At 29.3% G+C, this 17,783-nt stretch overlaps 1 protein-coding gene across 4 annotated transcripts in view; it reads left to right on the top strand.

The window, feature by feature from the left end:
• Positions 1–17,783, top strand: part of LOC122527631 (tubby-related protein 4) — a 99,860-nt gene extending 82,077 nt beyond the window's left edge. The window contains exons 4-16 of one of the 4 annotated variants that reach the window (XM_043651984.1): positions 1,225–1,332; positions 7,430–7,595; positions 10,533–10,801; positions 10,879–10,967; positions 11,057–11,191; positions 11,954–12,353; positions 12,561–12,738; positions 12,842–14,477; positions 14,756–14,869; positions 14,943–15,165; positions 15,906–16,085; positions 16,360–16,487; positions 16,668–17,783. In XM_043651984.1, coding sequence (XP_043507919.1) covers positions 1,225–1,332; positions 7,430–7,595; positions 10,533–10,801; positions 10,879–10,967; positions 11,057–11,191; positions 11,954–12,353; positions 12,561–12,738; positions 12,842–14,477; positions 14,756–14,869; positions 14,943–15,165; positions 15,906–16,085; positions 16,360–16,476 — 3,615 coding nt within the window. In that variant the 3' untranslated portion in view covers positions 16,477–16,487; positions 16,668–17,783. Of the gene's footprint in view, positions 1–1,224; positions 1,333–7,429; positions 7,596–10,532; positions 10,802–10,878; positions 10,968–11,056; positions 11,192–11,953; positions 12,354–12,560; positions 12,739–12,841; positions 14,478–14,755; positions 14,870–14,942; positions 15,179–15,905; positions 16,086–16,359; positions 16,490–16,662 lie in introns of those variants that run through there. The other 3 variants (XM_043651983.1, XM_043651985.1, XM_043651986.1) reach the window with 3 other exon arrangements.

Raw genomic sequence — 17,783 nt, 5'->3', positions numbered from 1 at the left:
ATTTTTTGTTAAAGCAAGAAAAATGCATGAAAAATTAAAAATAAAAAGGGTCTAAGTTTATGCGATAATTGATCCGATCTAATTCGTAGTTTTCACTCGTAAAACTAGCATGTTACATTACACTTTCAATACTTTTAAATCGCAACAATAGAAAATCCGACGTAAATTCTATGAATTGATGATCCATATGATTCAATAACTTTGACGTGTTAATAAGGAAATTAAGGACATTGAAATTTTAATTATAAATTAGTGATGCGTAGAAATTTGGATTATGTCATCATAAGTTTGAATTAAGCAAGTAGATTTGGAAGTACCGTATATATATATAAATTATTACAATTTCTAAATCTTTATAATTTTTTTATAAAATAAAGCTAATAAACTTATTAACAAAATTGTTATGTGCTATATTCATTACAAATATGTCTTTTTTTTTAAGAAGAATATTGTAAATACTTATAAATTTAAATTGTAATACTTATAAATTTAAAAACAGTATAAAATTTAAAAAAAATTCGATGTATTTTTCTTGTAATAATTAATGTATATGTTGAATAAACTGAAAACACTTAGTGAGCGAGAAAAGCGGTTACAATGCTTTATGGAAAAACAACCACAATTTAAAAAATTGACCACAACGCATTTTGGCTTTTTTTGTAATACGCCTTATGATTAATATCCTTTTGCAATATGTTTCATAAAACGTAACCTTTGGTTTTTATACATGGTATATCCCTTATAGCATATCTCTTATTAGGCATGATTACGTTAGAAATTCATAATTTTTACAACTGTTATCGGCGGTAAAGCTTGACAGCTAATCTATGAATTAAAAAATATATATATATATATATACACAAAATCTACGCGCGCGCGCGCGCGCACACACACACACACGCACGCACGCACGCACGCACGCACACACACACACACACACACACACACACCATGAACCTGTTGTGGTTCTACAAAACATGAGCAAAATTTCTGTAAAGTTTTCTCAAGGATCACAACTGATCGTTTTCTAGATTTTTCGTTAACTAAATGATCTCGTTTATATACATTACATATTACAATAGTATACATTATAATTCAAAGAGACTTTAAAACTTAAATTTCACAGCGAAAAAGTATTATTCATAATCACAAGAAAATAAATTTCGTAGATATATTATATGTATCATTTATGAAAAAGAAGAAAATAAAGTTTTTCTCTTACAGGACGGTTTCGTATTAGTTGGTAGCGTTGCTGGTCAAAGATATTGGTCATCAATGTTGAATGACAAAGCTACCATTACCTGTGGTATTTGGACACCAGACGATCAACAGGTAAATAAAACATTACATTCTTACACAAAATGATCGATTTTAATTTATAAATGCAAATCGTAAACTATCTGTTATACGAGTATAAGAAAATTTTTCAGATAAAAAATAAATGATCGTAACCTGGTGTAAATAACTTTTTTTAGAGATAAACACATAGATATCATATGAAGATCACTTCTGCTTTTTTACAGTCTTTTTATCCTTAATCGATGCAGTTCGATATTCTGTATAAAAAAATATTAATCTATATATGTTGAAAAATTATTAATTTAGAAAATACTTTAATCTTAATTCTATAAAATCTATTGTATAAAAGACATTGAGCTAATTGTAAGACAAAAGCAATATTTGACCTTATTTTTCATAGATTTTATAAAATTAAAGTTAAAATATCTTTTAAATTAATAATTTTTCAACATATATAAGTTAATACTTTCTTATATGAATATTGAGCTATATTCATTAATGGATCAAAAATATTAATCCATATAAAAAGGTAGATCTTGTGATCTTGGAGAAATAGAGAAATTATTTTCATATAATCTTCATGTTTTATCTATAATCCTCTCCCTTTTTCCAATGAAAAACTGTTCATTTCTTACTAGAACTATTTTTTTTTGTATTACAAATCATTTTTTATATACTAAACAAGTATTTTTTATATACTAGACAACTGAAATGAAATAAATTTTTTTACAAGATTTATAGTAGAAAATTATTAATTATTAATGAAAATATATTTTCTTTACAATTTAATTGATAACATAATGTTTCGTCTAATTAGATTTGCAATTTCAATTAATTCTTAAAACATATAATTATTTATAGATTTTACATTAATATTAATATTAAATTTAATATTAAATTAATATTAAATTTACAATAAAAGTCCGTTTATGTGAACTGTATTTATTTAAACCAAATTTTAATTAATATTCGATTAAATGAATTCTTGCTGGTTTGATTCACTTAATCTAATCACTGAACTATTGTATGAACGAAAAATCACTAGTATAAGAGAGAATCAGTGGGATCCTATTATATGAATACTTATTGTATCTTTTATTACATAGCGTAACGATTATATGCATTCTCGAAACAAGATTTATGAGGTTATTTGAGAATACAAACCTGCTATATTTATTTATGAGGAATTTTATTTTTCTTATAAATAAAATAGCTTTTTAAATTTTCTAATATATAGTATTTTTAACAGAACCATAGAATATCTTAAAAGAATCCTATATTATAATGTTCTTATAAAAGTTGCTTGGTATGAAAGAGAATATTATTTGACATAGATATTTTTTGCATTAGTAGAGAGATTTCAAAGACAAAATTTTTTTTTAAATGGAACCTTATATTTCTTCAATTATAATATAATGACATTTACGATATAATTTCATGTAATACAATTTCAGAAATTACCAATCGTTTAGCAAAAAGTCAAGCAATAAAGACTATTCCAGATTGTTTTACTATGACTTAGTTTAAACACTTAAAACTCGTCTCTTATATCTATTTGGTGCATTCTTTTTATAAAATGTCTATAAATTGTATATGATCACGATACAAAATTGAATCTATACTTGAGAATATGTTATACGGATTGAATAAAAATTTAGTTTATTTATTAGGAGTCAAATGAAACTGTTATTTTCTGATTATCTTTGTTTCTGCTCTGAAAAAAACTATTACAAACTGAAATGTGTTAACTGTATTTTATTAAGTGTGAGGATAATATAGATGAGATTAGAATTGATATAATGGGTAAATTTATTAATAATAATAACATAATATATAATAAATAATAATAAATAAAACAGTAGTGACCTCATAACTGACCACTAATTTTTGGAATTGGAACTATTCTCATTCTACGCTACTTTATGATGCGCATGAAACATAACGCTCGTAGATTAGCTTATCCCTAACTGAAGTATTAATTGCTTAAAATAATTTATTTAAATATTACTTTGTAGAAGCAATTCTGAATCATGCAGCAGTATTATCTAGAACTTCCGATCAAGGATATGATTTTATGTCGGAACTAATAAAAAATATGTGCAGTCTTTTCAAAACTGAACATATAATCACTCTTTATTACCTGCAAACAAACGGAACGATTTGAAAGATTTATTAACATTGAAATTAATACTACAACAAGTTGGATTAGATAAACTGCGAGTAATCTATTTTACTTGCGTTATTCGGCTACATTTTGATACACAGATCCACGAATTTCATACTATTATTAATCTCTTTTAGAATATAAACTTACGTATTTTCATCCATTTCTCAGGATCCTATGACGATGTAAAATGACTATAACTATAATCTGAACTAAACAATGTATTTAAAATTGCTCACGACAAAATCATAACCCTATTTCATTCAAGGAAAATGACCTCATTTGTTGTATAACAAATCTAAACAAAACTATCTTCCAACTTTAAAATATACCCTAATAACATCGTCGAACTTTTCATAGTAAGATAAATGGGAAAAATATGATAATATTTTTTCTCAAAATATTTTTTTGCAAATGAGCATGACCATAATCTTCCTTTTTTAATAACTAGTGAATTTCTTGTCAATAATCTTTTTTTTTCGATAATAATAAACGAAATATTTTATGATACATTAGAAATTGCTTAATTCCTTAAACAAATTTAACAAATCGCACTTAGCTCGAACAAGCGTGACAAATATTTTTAATTATAATAATTATGTAAAATAATAATATGTTTGTACACTGTCATTAAAAAGTAAGAGAGTACAAAGATCCTAGTGGCTGTCACTGCGAACAATTCGTAAAAATTGTAAGCAGCAGAACTGAAGGATATTAAAAATAAATACACACTTTTACAAAAATTACGAAGCCTTAAAACTCAAAAACGCAGAAAGCGGTAGTAATAAATGGTTTTATTTACTAATTGGCTTTTCAGTGTCTCTGACGCTGATGATATTATTAGACCTATAGCATATTTTTATGCTATTAAATAATAATAAATAAACTCAAATATAAACTACATATCAATAAATAAAATAACAAATATAAATCATTTCAAACATGATTCATACTTAATTTACTGAAAAATAGTGAAGATGATGTAAATAAACAATAATATAAAACGAATCAATAAATTTTCTATGCAGACTTGAAGATCTGTATAACCAAGCTAAAATTAAGATCAGTAATAAGTTTACAATCTATTAAAATTTCATCAGAACATACAAATATATACGTAGAAATGATAAAGAAAAACACAATGTCCAATCCCATAAATAATGAATATTCTATTTATATTTTTTCCTGTTTTTAAAAAATTATGTATTGTTCTTTAGTATTCTAAAATTATACTGTTCTATACAACCATTATATTGTACTATTCATATTTCATTTTTTTACTTCATTATATTTACAGCTATTTATACTGTACTATTCATATTTCTCTATTCTTTCAAGAAGTTACATAACCAACTACACTGCACTTTGACTATTATAAATCATATAAGAGTAAAAACATCATATATACATATATTTTATTTATTGTATTTTTTTATAAATTCAAAAATATCTTGCAATTGGTATATCTTGCTGTCCGGTGATCAGTTGGCAAATTGATATCTTATTGAATGGAAAACATTTAAATGTTTATTTAAAAAGTATATGTATATATCTGTATGTTTATATATATGAATTTAATGAAAAATCTTGTGGATGTTTTGTGAATTTTTTGTTCGTGTCTTTTTTATATGAAGCGCCAGCTAATGGATTTGGGTCATTTATTGTTCTTATTTTGTAGCTCTGAGACAGTCGTTGTTGCATCTCTGAAATTTACAAATTCTTGCGTAAATCCTCATTTGTAATGTGCGTCGACTATTGTGCGACGAATTATCGATTGCTTCCATCTTTGGAATATGGCTTTTTACCGCCGTTCTCCACAACTCTATACCTAAGGTTCATTACGGGTTTGATAATAGTTTATCAAGAGTTTGTTTTCAGTACTTAGTTTCAGTCGACAACTTGTTAATTGATACATGACTCATTTGACTCTGATTTGCTCGATTTTCTTGTGAATAAATTTGTTTCCAAGTTAACTTCAAATCTAATTGGAGTCCCAAATACTTGACTGATTTTCTTTGAGGAATTTTATTTTTATGGAACTTCGCCTTCACAGAGGTAAAAGTGAATGTGTTTGCATTTATCGAAGTTAACTTCCTTTTTTTTTATTTTAATCATTTCTCTATTAGATTTATATGTATTTGCAGAACATTAATTGCTTCGTTTAGATTTTTATGCGCTGTTGTTTACAAAAGTACATATAAAAGTATTCAGCGTTGTTGAGATGTCTGCTGTAAATAAGGGGCCTTGAGGTGCTCCAACGTTGATAAGTTTTATATTAAAGTTTTAATTCTTTATTTTGATGTAAAATGTTCTATTGGTAGAATTTTATATAGTGAAGGAGTTTTTATATAGGTCGTCTAAAAGATTTTTCTGTATGACTTTTAATAAATCAGTCCTTTATTAAACGCTTTTTCGGTGTTAAAAATAAAGCTGTGCAGTATCTTTTATTTCTAAAGGCAGTTAAGTTTGGCAGATAGTCGAATTCTGGTAATCTGGAATTAGTTTTTCGCTTTCAATTATCTCCTTTGGTCTATTATTAAGAATTATTTTTTCTAAGATTTTGGATAATATTAGTCTATATGAGGAAGATTCGTGTATTTTTTTGTTCAGTAGTTATTTTTTATGTATCATAATAATTTGATCTAGTTTCTATGTACTTGAAAATGAAAGTATTGCGGTCTTAGTATGGCACTGAAAATTGTTATAATTATTTTTATTGTTTTTTTTTTGCAGTAAATTATTTTCCCGATTATTAAGTCGAAATTTTATTCATTTTGATTTTTTTAATAAATTATTCAGTTTTTTTTTTTATGTATCTTATAATTGTAATCCATGTTTTCGATCGAATAATCCGTTGCTGTATCTTCATGTAAATTGTGAAATATTTGTAAGCGTTTTGCAAATGTCATGATTTGTTCAGATATATTAATCCAAGTACCGTTTGATTTTTTTTTATCGCAGATATTGATATGATTCATCTTTCGAATTTTTTCGTCACTTTTCAAAGCGAATACTTTGTATCTTCATCAGGTATCAGAGATGTGAGCAAATTATTGAATTCTTTATTACGATATTCCTTTAAGATTTTCTTTTTAGTAGCTTTATTTAATTATCGTTTATGACTATCATTTTCAACTTCATTAAAGAAGAAGATGTTGAATAACAATATATTGTTTGTGAATCACATTGTTTTCTCAAACAGAATTTTTCCAAATATAGTAGAAAATAGTTGACTTTAGATTAACCTCTGACTAGCCTTGGTAGTCGTACTTATCTATGACAAGACTTGCGGAGAAATCTATCGGCTTAAACATTCTTTAAATATGTTCAGAAATATAAGAGCTAATTAATTCTTGTACTATTAATTTTGAGTTGTACTCGCTAATCCAAATAAATATTCTTTCCGAAGTCAATGATTGCGTTCTTGAGGTACTTATTCACACAATTGATGTTTGATATTAAAACTATAAGTTTCAAATATTTCCTTAATTATTTAATATTCGAGTAAAGGTTATTATTTCGTGGAAAAGTTTCAAACTCAATTTCAACTCATATTATAATATTTGTATCTTCTTCTATTATATATATATATATACTTACTATTCTGAATAAAATGTGTTATTTTACGAAATAAAGTAAACAAAATACATTACGAAATACAATGAACAAAAAAAAAGTGTATATTTCCTGATACGCTTTAAAATACACAACATAATATTATACATGAAACGATAATATGATACGATAATATGATCGTCAATAACCAAATCAAAGAGATCGTTGATATTGATAAAAGAATTTATAAACATAGGGGAAAATGTAAACCTATGACAATTGTTATTGACGTGCCGTGCTATAGGATTCAATTTTTCAATAATTTTAATCATTTGTCAATCAAAATTATTGAAAATTAGACAAATCAGATCCTTCTTTTAACGCAAACGACATTGTTGTTGATATCAACAGGTATATTTCGGAACAACAGCCGGACAATTAATAGTAATGGATGTACACGGTGCGATGGTGTCCGAGGTACAATTGGCAGCTGGTGTTACCTCGATGGCTTGGAGTGCCGAGAAATTTACGATGGAAGAAGGAGACGACGATTTAACCAACGACAGATCTCACAAAGGTACAATAGATAGAATAGGAAATTCTTAACTATTATTTATATTGCAGTTTACAAGATCTACACGCGTAAAATGTTAAATTCGGAACAAATTATGTTCAATAAGGAGCGAAACGTACATATGGAATTTTAATATAATAAATAATATTTTATTAAATATTTGCACGTAGAATACAAAAAAACAAAATATATAGTATTTTGTAGATTTGTACTCTCGCTTTCCAAAAAAAGATGTTACGATCGTATTATCATTGTTTAGGTAAATATAAATTATTTTTATAGAATTAGTACTTGGTTCACAAGCCTTTTGCCTTAATAACTCATTGAACACGTTTTGACATGCCCAATATTGATTTTCGCAATATTCTAAGAAATTTAAGTTGAGAAATGATAGGATAACAGCTTTACTGCGAGATATTAAAAATTTGATGTATGCTGTTGCAGAAACTTCGAGAGATTAATTATTAGCAAAATTCTACAGATATCAAATGTTGAAAAAGTTCGTGCTCCAATTGATTCCAAAAATTCTAAAACGGTGCAAAATCGATTCAAACGAAAATACTTTATATCTGCCACCAATAATGCTGGTAATATGAACAGTAAAATATTTTTAGAGAGCCAAAGCATGACATTGTTATTACGTATTTTGCTGTGTTTGTATTGCTATTTATAAAGATTGAATAAAATATTATTTATGTTAAAATTTTATATATGTTCAGTTTTGCTCCTTATTGTATGTAACGATACTTATATAAGTGTATGTATAACACATATGTGTTAAAAAAAATGAATAGTTTCGCACTATATTCTACTGTAAGATCATATAAGCATGGATTTGAAAATCTTCGTCTTTCTGAGTCTAGATGTTTTCTATAAAGAATTACAAGCTATTTTCTTCAAAAGCATTGGAGAGACCAATTTGAGATTTTAACACGTCAAATAATGCGAAAGGGGTCTAATATTTTAAAATATATGTATGTTATGGCAACGAGTTTTGTAGGGATAAAAAGAATGCCAATATCAATTTGTTAAAATGAACTTTTAGTTATTGATATTTTTAGTTAGATAATTTTTGATTATAATATTTTAATATTTTTAATGATTATAATAATTTTGGTTGACTATTACATATAACAACAATATACATTGTTTCTCATCCTTATAAGATATAAGGAATCAAATCCAACGAACCTAATTCCGTTTCAATTTCAAAATATTTATATTAATACCTCTTAACGTTATCGCATTGTTTGGACAAATTTTCGGTACAGTACATTGATTTTTGTCTATACAGACATTATTAATGCGATGAACCTTGCTATAAAAATCATATAGTTGTATACCAAAAGCTTTTAATTAATATCTCAATAGTTGCATACCAAAATTTCCATTTTTAATTAATATTTCGGAAATTAATAAACACTCGAAACTTTATATTTGGAGTCTTCTCCCTGTCCCCTCCATTTCCTGAAAATGTTTACGTCTATCAACATTTTTCGGAATTGCAGCTCAACTTTATCCTCAGAAATTTTTTCATCAAATTAAAACGAAGATATTTAGATATCCCACTTAAATGAGACACCCTGTGAGTCATCTTTCTAGAGATTAGAAGTTGAAATATTTTTGAAACGATTAATTATATCAAAAAATATTTTAGAAATTGCTGTACGGTTTTAAGAGTGGCATTAATTATTTTAATATTAGTGCATATTTTAATGTTAGTGCATAGAAAGCATGTGAAGATCAAGTTTGTTTTTTTAAGCGAAATTGTATATTTTTTAATATATTAATCGATTCAGCTCGTCATTCTGTATAAAAAAATACTAAACCATTTATACCGAGAAACCATTAGTTCAGAATAGTCCAATAATTAAAATAATTCGAAATAATACTCGTAATGTTGAATTTACCTATAATAACAGCATTAGTAATAACAGAAGAGTGTATAACGTTTATTAATTATTTACATTGATTAGAATAAAATAAATATTTATTTTACTATTACATAACAATTATTACAAAATGTGTTCAAAGTAATGACCATTGTCGTCTAAACGTTTTTATTTTCTAATTCTTAAAAAATATTTCATGTTACTTAACATCAGTACATTTCAGTAATATTTCTACATTCCTCGACAATTCGTTAACACATGTCTTCAGTAGTTGATAATATATGAAAACAAAACAGAAAACAAAATCTAATGGACTAGCCTATCTCGTCCAATTCACGGAGAGGGAAAACATTGGTCTAATGCTTTTTTGGATATTACAATACGATTACATCATTACTCCTTTCAATAATTTAAGAAGACATCGTGACGGTACAATGCAAACACAACACAATAATGTTAAATGAAGGAAAGAATCATTGTTAAACGTTTATATGTAAAATAAAAGATAGTTTGAGAAACAAAATACAATATTATCTGACTTCTAAGGAGAACGAAATTGAACAAAGAAATTCAAATTAAATAATGTATCACACTGCAATATTTTAAGTATTAAAATATCTCCTAAATTAATGATTTTTTTGGCTTAAAACTTTTTTAATAGGTGATAACGAGCTCGATAGGTGATAACGAATCGATTAGTGTAATAAAAAACATACGATTTTATTTAAAAAAATGAACGCCTTCTATGTATCAACATTAAAAAACAATAATTATATCAATTAATACCAATCTCGAAAATATTCAACTTTTGTTTAAAACATTTTTTAATACAATTAATCGTTTCAAAAATAATTCAGCTTTTAATCTTAGATGACTCACTTGATATACACATGTTTGAAATTATCCAATTTATCTTTGCATATTTTATCAAACGATTCTAATAAAATTTCCTTTTTATTTTATTAAAAATTTGTTTTTACTTTTTCATTAAGATTACTATGGAGGCACATTTATAACCGTTGCACGAAGTAAAATGTGACATTTGCAGACGATCGAAATTACGTGCTGGCGGTTTGCCTGGCCGACGGGAATATTGTAATGCTACGTTCATTCGATGATGTCTCGCCTATCACGATACGTTCAAATCTAAAAGCCCCGCTGCACGCAGAATGGAGCAATTCGAAGAAATTGTTAGCAATCGCTGGGACAAGAGATTCGGATAACAGTCAAAATAGCCTGCACGAATATACAAATATTTTAAAATTTTATTCAGTAACTGGCACCCTTGTGTACACCGCTGTTATTCCATACACACAAGTATGTATTTTTTCAAAAGTTAGCTGAGGCATTACGATAATATGTCGCATAACTCATGTTTCTTATCGATATCGTAGAGTCCAGTATCAGCGCTCACGTGGGGTCATAATGACAGACGACTTTTTGTCGCGACCGGAGCACGCATTCACGCAGCATGGGTGTCAAGGTAATATTATACATCATTTCTTTTTATTCAAGCATTGATAATTGTCTTCTAAATTAAAGTATTTCGTGTATAATGCATACATTTCACAGACGAGTAGGTTCGCTGCAATTGTTGTCTCGTTTAGCTGTGAGAGCGTCTTTGACAAGGGAATCTAGTGTTCAACAACTTCCATTACCACCACGATTAAGAGCCTCGGTAGCTGCCCTCTTTGCTAGTACGATAAGGTAAAACGCTATTTCATCCGTGAAATACAAATTGATCAAATGAAAAAAATACTTTTTTGAAAAGTTTTTAACAATATTATTTATTCTTAAATAATATTTAAACAGTTTTTAACATTAATTACATATCCTATGTAAGGTTGATTTCAGCATATTTACAGCACACAATAAACTTCTAAATGATCCTCTTTAATTCAAGGAAACATCTTAATTTTCTTTAAGTTTTGAAAAAAATCTTTTCTCTCTCGTCCACATTTACCAATTGTTTGAGAGTTTACATTGAACAGTTCGATAATGCACATTTTCTTCTTTCTAGCGAGCACCGTATTCTAAGTTTATCAACGTTGTAGCAAAAATTGTAGAACAACATTGCACATACCGTTATTCATTTCAAGCTTTTTGACTTTAACTTTCAAATTCATTATTTCAACTCTACACATACTTTTAAAATGACAGCTGATGTACTTTTAAAAATGTCAAATTATTGTTGTTCTGACATCAGTCTACGTTGATAAATAAATGACGATCGAATCTTTTTTAGTTGATTAATAAATATAATAACCTACTATTTACAAAATATTTAGACATTAGATAAAATAAACCGTATCAATAATCAGACCAAAAATATACAAATGTGACGATTAATTTAGCGAAGAGAGTATTTATAATACACATATATTTTAATTTAATAATAATTTAAAAGCAACAACTGTATGTAGTAAATAAAACATTCCACTTTAATAATACATCATATCGCGTTTATAGATGTTCCGTTCCAGAACCAAGGGAACTAAGGCGTTTTGTATCGCGCCCACCTCCAGGCGGTGGAAGATTACATTGTACCATGCTTAGACATGCCGTAGAACCGGTACCATGTTATACATTGTATTTAGAATATCTGGGTGGTCTAGTCCCTCTTTTAAAAGGTAGAAGGACAAGTAAAATCAGACCAGAATTCGTGATATTCGATCCACAAAGTCAAGATACCATTCAAATTGTGGAAGATACGTCACAGTGCCCGTCATTTAGTGATGGATCCGATACAGAAAAGGATACAGCTGATCTATGTGGATCGCCCAGAAACAAAAGAAAAAGTAGGAGAAAAAGGGAAGAAAAATCGAACGAGGAAACCGACGATCTTACTTACGTGGATACCTTGCCTGAGGTAAAGTATAACATTGTAATATTTCTTGAAATTTGTGAGAACGTCGTTAAGAATAATTTAAGAAATCACAACGAAACGCGGCGCGATGCACTTAAATTCGAGCAATAAGAAATTGCATGATGTAGCAAAGTTTAACGAGCCATTTAAGTCTTAAGGTATCGAGGTAGTCGCGTGACCACCAGTGTGACAAGGTGTATCTATTTGCAGCATGCAAGGCTAGTCGAAGTAACGTCCAATATCTGGGGCACGAAATTCAAGTTTCACGGACTGGCAGATTCGGTGCCCGCCAATTTGGGTCAGGTTACTTATCGAACGTCATTACTACATTTACAACCACGACAAATGACTTTAGTAATGACAGAGTTACGAGACGATGTACCTGCAGGTACGTACATATATTGTATATGCACTATGTATATTATCTCTGCAATCACGAACAAAGTAAAGTGTGTTGATCACGAGACTTAACGATCGATTTTCTTAATCAGGCCCAGATCCAACATTTAATCCTAACTTATTCTCCGAAGATGAGGAAGAATCGTTCCAAGAATTTCAAGCTACCTCGAGAAGTACGTCCGAAGCGCAACCTCCTCCGATTGCACCAATGACACCCCGTAATGCGCGACTCAATTCTAATCGCCCGAAATCTCAAATTTCCAATCAATTTATGGCCAGCGAGCCCTTATCAACCGCTTTGTCCAGAGTTGAAAATTTCGAAAACGAATTACCTTATGTGGATCTACAAGAAATCGGTAATCTATATGAGAACTTAAGAACCGCTCCAACAAATACTTATCGAACTCCACTGAGGCATAATCCACCAAGATGTTGTGATGTACCGGCTCTTCAATCTCCAAAAAATGCGGTTGCTCCCACACAAACTATAATCGCGACATCGAACACGGGAACCGATTACACGAATAACATTCAAAGAATGAAAACCGCTCTTGCAGATCAACCGGGACTCGTATCGAAGAAGGAATTCGAGAATAACAAATTTAATCAAATTTCTCAGGACGATAAAGCTGTTCTGACGTCTTGTTCATCGACTATCATCCCTATGCCGATACACAATGGACAAGCCTCAAATACAGAAGCATCGAGCAGTCTTGGTTGTTCTCAAGGAGGTGCCATCGTTAACAATTTGAACATAAACAATAGCTGTCCTCCTCAGTCGCAGACGATATTTCTCAATGGCATACACAATATCGCATGTTCGAGTAATTTGAATGGAATTCAGTGTAAAAATAATCATAATGTCAATAGTGCGACGAATATTAGTCAAACATCTTGTCAGATGAACTTGAACAATCAACACGGAACGAATAATGGTCTTTTTAGTAAAAATAGTATACACTTGTCCAACAATCATTCACCAGCCTGTTCTTATCAATTTCCAGAAAACATCGATCAATGTATCGGACAAACTTGCTCATGTTGTACTACAAAACTAAAAGATTCCGTAAAATCTCACTCAGAATTGTGCAGTAAAATGAACGCTAGTCAATCGAGCAGTTGCAGTTCTACAACTAGTCGGATCGATGAAATGCGCTTCATCGATGAAGAAAGTCGCGGCGAAGCCGAAGCATTCGAGCAGTCGCGAGGAGTTCATAGAACGCAAACGGTTGTCAGTATCGGCCCACTCTGCGTCAATGATAGTATAGTCAGAAGTTGCAGTGTTGGTTATTTAGATATGGTGGATGCACAACTAGCTCCTTGTGATATTGCTTTAAAAATGCTTAGAAAAGAAGCACCTAACAAGCGATTGGTCTTGGTATCGAGGAAAACGAAGAGAAGAAAAAAAAATAAAACTCAGCAAGAGGTTGGGCAGCAATCTTCAAAGTCACCAAGGCTTCGTAATTGTGGCAAATCCAAAAGTTTAGACTCTAGTGATATATTTCCGGCTAATGAACAAATAGCTTTGCCACCAAAGTTGCCTGAACACGCTGAAGAAGCATCAGGAACTATGAATCTTGAGGCTATCGAAGACAAAAGTAATGAATCTTTGGAGAAATCGCCAGACGCGATGCCTAGTGAATGTTCAATACACATTACAGCCTCCAGTGTGATTAATTCTGCTCAAATTAAATCTACTCGACTGAAAACTTGTAATTCTCCTCTTAGGTAAGCTAATAATAGTATCATTTCGTTAGTTTATCTGAATTTCATTTTTTTTTCAGGTTTTATCTAAATTTCATTCTTTATGAAAATATTATTATTATTGTTTAGTATGTTGTTAGTATGTTTATTATTTTATCTATCACTATTATTTTATGTATTTATATATTTTTCACATTAATAATAATTTTATGTATTTATATATTTTTCATATTAATAATATTCCTAAGATCCTAATTCAAAGGATCTAGTCTAAGATCCTAATTCCTAAGATCCTATTTCAGAGGATCTAGTCCAAGTGGTTCATTGGCATCATCCTTAGATGGTCTTGCAGCTCGACTTCGAGATTTTGATGAAAGTCATTCTTTGCCACCACCATCACCTCGTCCATCTACCAGGCAAAATATATTAAGAGATTCTTGTAATTTTCAACAAAAAAAATCTTTTATTAACAATTAACATTTTTCTTAGATTACCCAGAAGTTCTCCCAGTAGTCCAGCACCTTCGAAGAAAGGTAAAAGGCCGGCATCCGCTTCGCCAATTAGAAGAAGACTTTTATCGAGTCCTTTATTAAGTAGAAAAACACGAAAAAGTCGAGGCGAAAGTTCAGACGAGGAAGGACTTTTACAAGATGATTCATCAACAAACTATAGGAATCTTGAGACTTTCCAGAAAGCACAATTAAGACAAAAGGTAAACAAAGAAGGTAGATATAATATTAACTGGTCAATGTTGGCTTCAACTTGATCCAGTCGTCGTTTCTTCATTAATTCTCTTTAATTATTATTTTAAATTACAATCTGTACTATTATACGTATAGTCAGTTTTATCATCTATATTTTGTATTTTTTTTAAACTACATGCATATATAACTAATAATAACTAAAACTAAAAATATAATTGTACAGACTATAATTTGAAATAATAATTGTTTTATACATAGGGTTTTAGTAACAGTGGTATAACCAGTGATTCCTTATAACAAAATAAATCAAAAATGTAAAATAAAATTTTTTGATTTGAGATTTTGTTTAAAACTCAAGTACACATGTATCAAGGCAATTTTTAACTCAACATATTTAGTTTATATATATGTATATATAGTATATAGCTTCATATAGTACGTATATGTATAGTATATACATATTGTTTTATTTATATATATATAATTCTTTCTTCAACAGGAAAAACTTAAATATCTATGATTTATAATTATAATATTGTTTAATAATGTTATGATTATAATATATGTTACGATTATAATATAATTTAGTAATAGCATTAGTTGACGGAACATATTAGAATTTAACCATAAATTCTATAAAAATATCATTTAAAAGATTTAGAATATATTACATAATACCAATTATCTCTCATTTTGCATTTAAATCTAATCATTATAAACATTAATCCTGTCCCAATTACATATATAGTTGAAGCAGAAAGGAGCAGGGATATCTAGTCACAAATCAGAAGCAGTGAGAAGGGAACTTGTGATGCATAATAAAGCACCTATGTGGAACGAATCTAGCCAGGTATATCAGCTTGACTTTGGTGGCAGAGTAACCCAGGAAAGTGCTAAAAACTTTCAAATAGAATTCAAAGGCCGGCAGGTATGAAAATAGTAAATTTTAATACTAGTAAATAATAGATAATTTGCCCGAGGCAAATATCATATTTCCGTAAATGTCTGGTGGTCATCGCTACCATTTCCGAACTTCTTTTTCTTTCACTTGTGATGTCCTATTCTACGTTCGGATACCAGCATTGTAGTATTACTATTGAATAAGTATTCGTTGTGGCTCCTGATTTTCGGGCAGTTATCCAATATTTACTGCATTTTGTCCCACATGATTAAATAATGTATTTGTTTTAATATTATATTAGGTTATGCAATTTGGAAGAATAGATGGGAATGCCTACACATTGGATTTTCAATATCCTTTCAGCGCTTTACAAGCATTTGCTGTTGCATTAGCCAATGTTACACAACGACTCAAATAATCGTTAGTCACTGGTAATTGATTTTAGCATGATAATTATTCTGATGTTCAATTACATCTTTTATTCTGATTGTTTCCAATAAGATACACTTCTAAAGATTCTTACAAAGATTTAAAAAAAAATTTTTTTGTCTTTGTTCATAATTGTAAATGCCTATTTTTATAAATGTAAAAATCTATTTTTCAGGTTTATGTCTGACATTGTAAAAGTAAATATCCACCAAAGATACTCAGAACGTATGCTGTAATTACATAACTTATTCGTCCAAATTAAACTTAAAAAAAATAGCACAGACTAAATCTGCTAGAAAGACAATATGCTACACATAGTAAAAATAAAATACAGACAACACTTTTAAATACAGCTTTCGAACATGTTATAGGGCCACATGTCTTTCTATTATTAATACTACTAGTGATGAGCTAGAACAAATGATGTAAATGGACAAGCTTTCAGCCAATTATCACCAGGATACAGAGATTTTTTTTTACCAAAATCTCAATATTAAAAAGAATACATAGCGCCTTGTAATGCGACAAAAATACATAAAAAGGAACTTTTAAAAAAAGGAAGAAGAAGAAAAGAAGAAGAAGAAGAAAGAAACTTAAAACTTCCCGGAGGCCTTACGCGAAAGCCTCTCGAATCAACGCTTCAAACTAAAATAGGCACACAACACGATACGTCAGTTCACAGTTCACTTTTTAATAAATGAACAGTTAAGAGCGATTTGAATTTGAGCGGAACACAAAAATTTTGTGGCAAGAATCCGTGATAAAAAAAGATAAGATTTTGTTGAAATGCTTCGTCGTACCGTCCAAAATATTTCGTTTCTCCCAACTTCGAACGTTCATTTTTGTATAGTTTATGCGACACGTTGGAGTCTAGTAATGCTGTTGAAAGTTCACCTCGTTCATTTTTTCGGTCCGCCGAGTATATTCGAATTTTATATACATATATATTGATGAACTCGCATAACCATGCGAGAATTTCATGTTGTTCGATTAAATATTTCTTAAGGCGTAATATAAAAATAAAAAAAAAAAATGAAAAAAAGAAAAAAATGAAAAATTAATGATAAAGTTAAATACAACGTCCAACCTGTGTTCGTCCTCGTCGAAACAGGGCAGACGAAGAGAATAAAATGAACAAAAGGGGAAAAAAATTAAATGAATGTAACCAGTTGGTGCAAAAGAAAAAAGTATCGTCTATATATCAGTGTGTGTACGCATCAAACTAACTGTCGTCTGTACTTTATTCATGGTCATTGTATTTCATTCGCCTAATTATAAGTGACATAAACAAGAAAA

This window comes from Frieseomelitta varia, unplaced genomic scaffold, assembly GCF_011392965.1.
Source record: "Frieseomelitta varia isolate USP_RPSP 00005682 unplaced genomic scaffold, Fvar_1.2 scaffold_229, whole genome shotgun sequence".
In the NCBI taxonomy this organism is placed as follows: domain Eukaryota; kingdom Metazoa; phylum Arthropoda; class Insecta; order Hymenoptera; family Apidae; genus Frieseomelitta; species Frieseomelitta varia.
This window is presented reverse-complemented; position numbering and strand designations above follow the sequence as displayed.